Raw genomic sequence first — 8,603 nt, forward strand, 5'->3', positions numbered from 1 at the left:
GATAGAAACATCAAGTGCTCTAAAATCTCCTGGTAGACAGCTGCATTGACTTTGGACTTCATAAAACACAGTGGACCAACACCAGTAGATGACATGGCACCCTAAATCATCACAGGCTGCAGAAACTTCATACTGGACTTCAAACACCTTGGATTCTGTGCCTCTCCATGCTTCCTCTAGACTGAAGGACCTCAGTTTCCAAATTAAATGCAAAATTTGCTTTCATGTGAAAAGAGGACTTTGGACCAATGAGTATCAGTCCAGTTCTTTCTCTCCTTAGCCCAGGTAAGACGCTTCTGACCTTGTCTCAGGTTCAGGAGTGGCCTGATATTAGGAATGTGACAGTTGTAACCCCTTTCCTGAAGACATCTGTGTGTGGTGGCACTTGATGCACTGACACCAGTCTCAGTCCACTCTTTGTGAAGCTCTCCCAAGTTCTTGAATGAACTTTTCTTGACAATCCTCTCAAGGCTGCGGTCATCCCTGTTGCTGGTGCACCTTTTCCAGCCAGCCTTTTCAGCAATGACCTTCTGTGACTTACCCTCCTTGTGGAGGATGTTGATGATCATCTTCTGGACTACTGTCAAGTCAGCAGTCTTCCCCATGTGGTTGCATGTACTGAATTAGACCAAGAGATACACAGTATTTATACTGTTTAACTCAAACACCAAATGAAATATTCTCATATTTTGAGATTTTTTTTTTTGCACTATAGGCCATAATTATCCAAATTAAAATAGAAAAATGCTTGAAACATTTTAGTTGACATGTAGAATATCTAAAATTAAAAGACCTAAAATAGAATATCTAAAATTTCCACTTTCTTAAATAACTGATGGAAAATATTGAACTTTTTCACAATGTTCTAATTGTTTGGAATGCACTAGTATGCCTTGTGGGATAAATAAGTTGTATTCTAACAGCTGACTTTTGTCTCCACAAAGTCTGTAGCTATATACCCTTGCTAGCTTTTACACTTTGCCAATCACTTGCTTGTTCTCTTGCTCAGCCAATCAGAAATTGAGAAGAATTATATACAAGTAGACAAATAGAAGATTATACAGTATCAGCTTCGGTATGGATATTGCAGTACCATCAAAGACTGTATGCTGCTACCAAATACAACCCCGATTCCAAAAAAGTTGGGACAAAGTACAAATTGTAAATAAAAACAGAATGCAATGATGTGGAAGTTTCAAAATTCCATATTTTATTCAGAATAGAACATAGATGACATATCAAATGTTTAAACTGAGAAAATGTATCATTTAAAGAGAAAAATTAGGTGATTTTAAATTTCATGACAACAACACATCTCAAAAAAGTTGGGACAAGGCCATGTTTACCACTGTGAGACATCCCCTTTTCTCTTTACAACAGTTTGTAAACGTCTGGGGACTGAGGAGACAAGTTGCTCAAGTTTAGGGATAGGAATGTTAACCCATTCTTGTCTAATGTAGGATTCTAGTTGCTCAACTGTCTTAGGTCTTTTTTGTCGTATCTTCCATTTTATGATGTGCCAAATGTTTTCTATGGGTGAAAGATCTGGACTGCAGCCTGGCCAGTTCAGTACCCGGACCCTTCTTCTACGCAGCCATGATGCTGTAATTGATACAGTATGTGGATTGGCATTGCCATGTTGGAAAATGCAAGGTCTTCCCTGAAAGAGATGCCATCTGGATGGGAGCATATGTTGCTCTAGAACCTGGATATACCTTTCAGCATTGATGGTGTCTTTCCAGATGTGTAAGCTGCCCATGCCACATGCACTAATGCAACCCCATACCATCAGAGATACAGGCTTCTGAACTGAGCGCTGATAACAACTTGGGTCGTCCTTCTCCTCTTTAGTCCGAATGACACGGCGTCCCTGATTTCCATAAAGAACTTCAAATTTTGATTCGTCTGACCACAGAACGGTTTTCCATTTTGCCACAGTCCATTTTAAATGAGCTTTGGCCCAGAGAAGACGTCTGCGCTTCTGGATCATGTTTAGATATGGCTTCTTCTTTGAACTATAGAGTTTTAGCTGGCAACAGCGGATGGCACGGTGAATTGTGTTCACAGATAATGTTCTCTGGAAATATTCCTGAGCCCATTTTGTGATTTCCAATACAGAAGCATGCCTGTATGTGATGCAGTGCCGTCTAAGGGCCCGGAGATCACGGGCGCTCAGTATGGTTTTCCGGCCTTGACCCTTACGCACAGAGATTCTTCCAGATTCTCTGAATCTTTTGATGATATTATGCACTGTAGATGATGATATGTTCAAACTCTTTGCAATTTTACACTGTCGAACTCCTTTCTGATATTGTTCCACTATTTGTTAGCGCAGAATTAGGGGGCTTGGTGATCCTCTTCCCATCTTTACTTCTGAGAGCCGCTGCCACTCCAGAATGCTCTTTTTATACCCAGTCATGTTAACGACCTATTGCCAATTGACCTAATGAGTTGCAATTTGGTCCTCCAGCTGTTCCTTTTTTGTACCTTTAACTTTTCCAGCCTCTTATTGCCCCTGTCCCAATTTTTTTGAGATGTGTTGCTGTCATGAAATTTCAAATGAGCCAATATTTGGCATGAAATTTCAAAATGTCTCACTTTTGACATTTGATATGTTGTCTATGTTCTATTGGGAATACAATATCAGTTTTTGAGATTTGTAAATTATTGCATTCCATTTTTATTTACAATTTGTACTTTGTCCCAACTTTTTTGGAATCGGGGTTGTAATAAACCCTGGGTCACCAGTGATTTGAAGGCCCTCATGAATGAAGAGAAAAGGGCCTTTAAGGTAGATGACAAAGGGGAAGTGAACTGTGTGCAATGGGAGCTTCAGGTTAAACTCAGGGAAATAATGAGGTCTACAGAAGGAAATTGGAGGGTAATCTGCAAAAGGTCATGATCAGAGAGATATTGAAGTGGATGAAGAAAATCTCAGGTTACAAATTCTGCTCAAAGACAGGTGTGTTTGGAAAAGCAAATGAACAAAATCATTTAATTAATAGATTTGATTTAGGTCCCCTTTCACCCGTCATCATCCAGGGTACCTCCACTACACATCCTCTCAACTAGCCTACAGCTCCCACATATCCACTCATCCCCCTGGGCAGTCCCAAACCAGTACTTCACTGGTAGTTGTGTTTCATCATCCCAACCAGCACACAGCAATGAGAACCCTTCACTGCTCCTCCATCCATTCCTTCCCCCAGTATGATCATCACAAGTGTCCAGACAAGGAGAGACCTGAAGAGCCACATGGAGAAGGCAATGGGGTCTGATGGTGTCAGCTCTAAAGTGATAAAGATGTGCTCTGACCAGGTATGCCGAATGCTACAGAACATATACAACATAAGTCTGAGACTGGAAAGGGTCCCAAAGCAGTGGACGGCTATTAGTAGCACAGGTGCTCCTCAGGGGACTGTTCTGGCTCCCTTCCTCTTCACTTTTAACACCGCACATTTCAGGTAGAACTCTGAGACATACCAAATGCAAAGGTTCTCAGATTGCATGACTGTGGTGGGATGTATTCAAGCTCCAACCACAAGAGTGTGATCAACAACTGTGTGGAGTGGTGTCAGCCATCTTGGGCAGAATGCAAGAAAAACAAAAGAGAGTGTGGTGGACTTCAGGATGAAATCCTATCCAGCCCTAGTCACCATACAGGGTGATGATATTGAGATGCTGCAGACCTACAAATATCTAAGTGTACACTTGGATGATATGCTGGGATAGTTGTGGAAACACTGAACATTTTTTTTTTCAGACAGGGCAAAAAAGGGTCCTTTGGTGCATAGTCAGTCAGTGGTGTCAAGTATCATCTAATATGCTTCTGTGTGTTCGGGTAGCAGCTTAAATAGTAAAAACACCAACAGACTCAACAGCAATATTGGGAAAGGGGCTTAGTCCTGGGACTCAGTGTAGATAATGGTAGAGAGGAGAATGCTGACCAAACTCTTAGTCATCAGGACTAACCCCAACCAACTACTCCATGCTGAAATTATTCCTCTGTACTGTCCACTGATTTTAATAAAGTAGTTATTTTATATACAGTATAACTCGTGTGTGTGTGTGTGTGTGTGTGTGTGTGTGTGTGTGCGCTATATTGCCTACAGTTGTTTTATTTAACTGCCCCTGCCAGCATGGTCTGGAGTAAAATGGGTTCTTGTTTGCATTTGCTATGTTCTTTTGTTCCTATCCTAGTCCTGTCTCTGCCCTGTCATGACATTGCTTGATTACCTAATGTGTTCACCTGTTCCATGTCTTGATTATTTTTTGTTATTTCTACCCTGTTGTTTCTGTTCAGTGTTGCGAATTCTTGTATTCAGGCACTGTTTTCCAGTCCCTGTTCTAAGTGTAGTACTTCCTAGTTTTGAACCTCACCCTGTTTTCACCATGTAATGAATATGGATCCTCATAGTTTGTTGCTATTTAGCTGTGTTCTGATCCCTGCAATGGACTTTGACAAGGATTCTTGGATTCACAATCATACGAGGTGAACCACTTTATTTAGGCATGAAGTAGATATTTTTGAAGGGATATTATTTTCATTTGTGATACTCCACAGATTCTGATTATCTTTTTGGTTACCTTTGTTTTCTTTCTGAATCCTATAATAATAAAAAAGAAAATAGCATACTATTGCCAAATCTAAGATTAGTTCAGATATACACAATGTGATTCAAGCCAACTTTAACACATTTTATGTTAATTAGTTTTTTCTCTTATTTATTTATTTATTTATTTATTTTTATCTCTGTGCTCTGCTCCATCATGGCAGCTAATAAAAGTCTCCCAGAAAGTGAAGTCTCTGGTACCTTTTAGAGAAAAAACATTCGCAAAGAGCTATCATATAGTAATCATGTTGTGGTTACCATGACAGGCCTGCAATAGCTTAAGGGACTTCCTTTATGGGACTTTTGAACACAACTAATGAGAAGGCAAATCAAATAGATTAGATAATGAAGCTCGAGACTGGCTGTAACACCAGCAGTGAGAGGCAGCAAACACACTGCCCTACTGGGCTCTACTTTAATCTCATAATATAGAATGAAACTCCTAAAGCTTCTTGTTAGCTGAGTAGAAAGTCTGGTATGAGTTCAAATTAAGAAAGCAAGTAGCAAGCCTAATTCGAGAAACTCATTTCCATATTCATAAAACTTTTTAAGTAATCTTAAGTTTATCCAGGATAATTGTGGGACTTTTTTTTTCAAATTGAACAACAAATTATCTTAAGTTGCCAAATAGTTATGATGAAAGTAATGATGTGTGATGATGTGTAATGATGATTATGGGTTCCATCAGATATTTTCTCAAACTGATTTTTTTTTTTTAATATAGGCTACTTTCTTATATATATTCCAAATACTTGGTTTTGGTCAGCAAGAAATATTTTGCTGGTTCTGCATTCAGTTGATGACCCTTGATATATATTATATAGACTATAATACACTCATTTTCTCAAATCTTTGTGAAGATCCATTCTACCAAAGAGAAGTTAAAGTGTTTTTTTTGCCGAAACTACTTATGCATATCTGTTCCAAATCTTCAGTGTGAGAGATGGAAATGCTAGCTTTTTGCAAAGTCATCAGTTTATAGACAGCAGGAGTGGTGTTGCTATGAGCCAGGAGCTTAAATTGGAAGTGAGTTAAATCAATAAGCTCTAAAAACAACAAAATTGATTTGAATCAAAAAGGCAGACATAAATGCATGTGATTTATGGAATTGATTCCTGAAGTAGGTGCAAGATGGTCGAAACAGAAAGGGTTGGAATGAGACAAGTTGGGTGAGTTACAACTTTTATCTTCATGGTTTTCTCTCTATACTGTTGACCAGGTCTATTTGCTAAGGTTACGTCAGCTAGCATAGCATGTAAGAGGACATTTCTGCTGTATAACTTTTCACTCGACTATTTTTGTTTTCAGGCAATGAAACATTCGCTTTAGGTGATATTAACTGGATTCAACATTCATATGTAGTTCTAGTAAATATGGCATTCAATTACTTGGTTACAAAACAATCAAAGACCAGGAAATCAAGGTTATACTGTGAATTTGCTGGTAATCAAGTGAATTATGAGTTGGTTAGAATTCAGCAACTTGAGGACAAACCAGCAAAGTACTTTCTTTCACTGACTGGAATGGATAGGCTCCAATTCATCCTTTATTGTTCATTAAAGCATTCATTGGAATATCTGTCTTCACTTCTCTATCATCACTAAACACTTATCTTGCAAATTAAGAGGCTTAGTGACAGACTATCTGGTTGAACTTAAAGGTTAGGCAGGACTTTCTGCTGACAGGCTAGCAATGGGAGCTATCACAAGCTACCAGATATCCATCTGGTAAAGATACTACATACATAGACAAGTTCCTCTTAAAACCACTTGGATCTCATTTCAGCCTTGTTAGGGTATGGCATGGAAATGTGAAACGGAACACTGGATGGATTCCACTATTCCACCATATTGGTCATCAACTGAAACGTGAACTGCTAACATCTTGAGCTTCTCTTTGCTGAAACATAATGCCTTCTTGCCTTTTAAGGGCCAATCTAGTCAAACCTTGATATTTATTTTTGACTACATATCCATCTCCCATGTACTTAATTCTTTTACTTAATTCTTTTTCTTTCTTTCTAACAAATATAATGTAGCCCTTGAACACACCTCTAAAGCAAGCTCTTCCACTTCAAACTGCTTCTTGGCCATGCGGTTGTTCCCAACAGCTTCATGATAGTAGATCACCATGACATCGTACTTCTTCATCACAGCCTTGTAGTTTTTGTTGGACAGCTCATGGACACGATCCTTGCCATCATGCTCAGGGATATCCAGGATCTTTACTCCCCAGCACAGAACTCCACAGGTGAGGAGAATGACTCCAAGCCACAAGCTCCACTTCATGTTCTTGACACTTCAGTCAGTAATAAAAATCAAAATAGTTTCCTTATCTTTTTCTTTATTTTTGCTTTGTTCCTAACGGCAGGTCACATAAACAGTTAGGAACAAGGTCCAGTCCATGTGTCTACCACCCTGAAAAGAGCAGGACTGATAATTCACATGTCTTTTTAAACACACACATATGCACAAATCTTCCTGATGACTCTGGGAGGGGTGAGGATGAGGAGGGGGTAGCCCTGTAGTAAATTTGTTGGACTGAAGTTGGATGTGCATAGGCAACATGATGAAGGTATTAGCAGCACAAAATCAGACCAAGATGTGATTGGACAACCTGAATAGGGAAGGGGTGTGACAAGTCAAAGTAGGTGGGACCAAATCTGAGCACCTGTTTCAACCAGCAGAGGGTTAGTGGGGTAGTGAGATGAACACTGATATGCTTCCTCAAAGAGAGGTAGGTACAGTTGAGCCAGAGAGCAAGGCTATAAGATTCCATTTCCATATTAAGTTTTGATGAGGGCTTCAACCCTCACTAAAAATAAGAGCTTGCTTGGACAGTGAAAATAGGGAAGTCTGTGGCTTTCCTGCTCATGCTTATTATATATTCATTTGGCTCACAAATTAATTTGGCTCTATTCCCATTGCAATACAAAAAAGTGTATGTTGAATTTAAATGATATATACTTATCCAAATCTTAACCATGGAGTGTTTGTGTATGTGAGCTTAAGCCACACATGTATATACAGACTCAGACAGATAGATCAGGTAGTGTCAAATTTACAGAGTGTAACTGGAGACTAGAGTTATTAATAAGTTTGACATATGACCTCTGTTCTTTCATTCTGTTGACTCAAACAGATCATAGCATTGGGAGAGGTCAGGCAGGGAAAGCGGTCGAGCATAGCCAGAGGTGGACAAAGTAGCCAAAACTTAATTTATTCATTTGAAAGAAGATTAGGGGCTTGGAATAAGGTACTGTATGTGTCTGTGAGCTTAATGTACATGTATTCACATTTTGTATTAAAGATATGATAAAAGTCATAACAGTGGAACATGAGTAGCTCTGATTCTTTACTTTTGCACCATCTATATTTTGACAAATGTCATTTAGAGCTGTGGTTCTCAAAGTGGTGTCCATGAAGCATAGAATAAATCTGTGATTTATTAATTTATTTTATGAAATGTATAAAAAGTACTGGAAATCACAGTCCACACTTATTCAAGTTACATTTATAATTGAGCTCTTATACTGCAGATATTAGCTTATTTGACAATTTACTTGAATGGGTTTAATTCATAGGTTTATTTAACCTTATAACAATACTATTATCATTAATAACTTACAAAAAAAAGTAGGCCTAAAATAATATAAATTATATTAACTTTTTAAAAAATGTCAACTTGAATAGTTAATAAAATTAAAATAAAATTGAATCTATACTGAGAGGGCCTGTAAAATTTTTTGACCTTAAGGGCTTCCTTTGCTGGACAAGAGTTTGAGAACCCCTCATTTAGAAGATATTCATAGGCACAGGAAGGTGGGCTAGTTGGTGTGGTGGCTATGCTTCCTAGACATACTGTAGCAGTAGCTTTAAAGAGGCTGTGGCAAACATATATTTTTAATAATATATTAAATTAATCTGATGATTAAATGTATAATTTCAACAATACATTGAGCAACGATCAAGGATGTGTACACTACAGCTA

General features: G+C 38.5%; 1 protein-coding gene across 1 annotated transcript in view; it reads right to left on the reverse strand.

Moving 5' to 3' along the window:
- casq1b (calsequestrin 1b) overlaps positions 1 to 7,047 on the reverse strand; it is a 70,343-nt gene extending 63,296 nt beyond the window's left edge. The window contains exon 1 of the mRNA XM_060915932.1: positions 6,665 to 7,047. Within this exon, the coding sequence (XP_060771915.1) occupies positions 6,665 to 6,901 (237 nt within the window). The 5' untranslated portion in view covers positions 6,902 to 7,047. The remainder of the gene's footprint in view (positions 1 to 6,664) is intronic.
- Positions 7,048 to 8,603: the final 1,556 nt, after the last annotated feature.

The sequence above is a fragment of the Neoarius graeffei genome, chromosome 3, assembly GCF_027579695.1.
Source record: "Neoarius graeffei isolate fNeoGra1 chromosome 3, fNeoGra1.pri, whole genome shotgun sequence".
In the NCBI taxonomy this organism is placed as follows: Eukaryota; Metazoa; Chordata; class Actinopteri; order Siluriformes; family Ariidae; genus Neoarius; species Neoarius graeffei.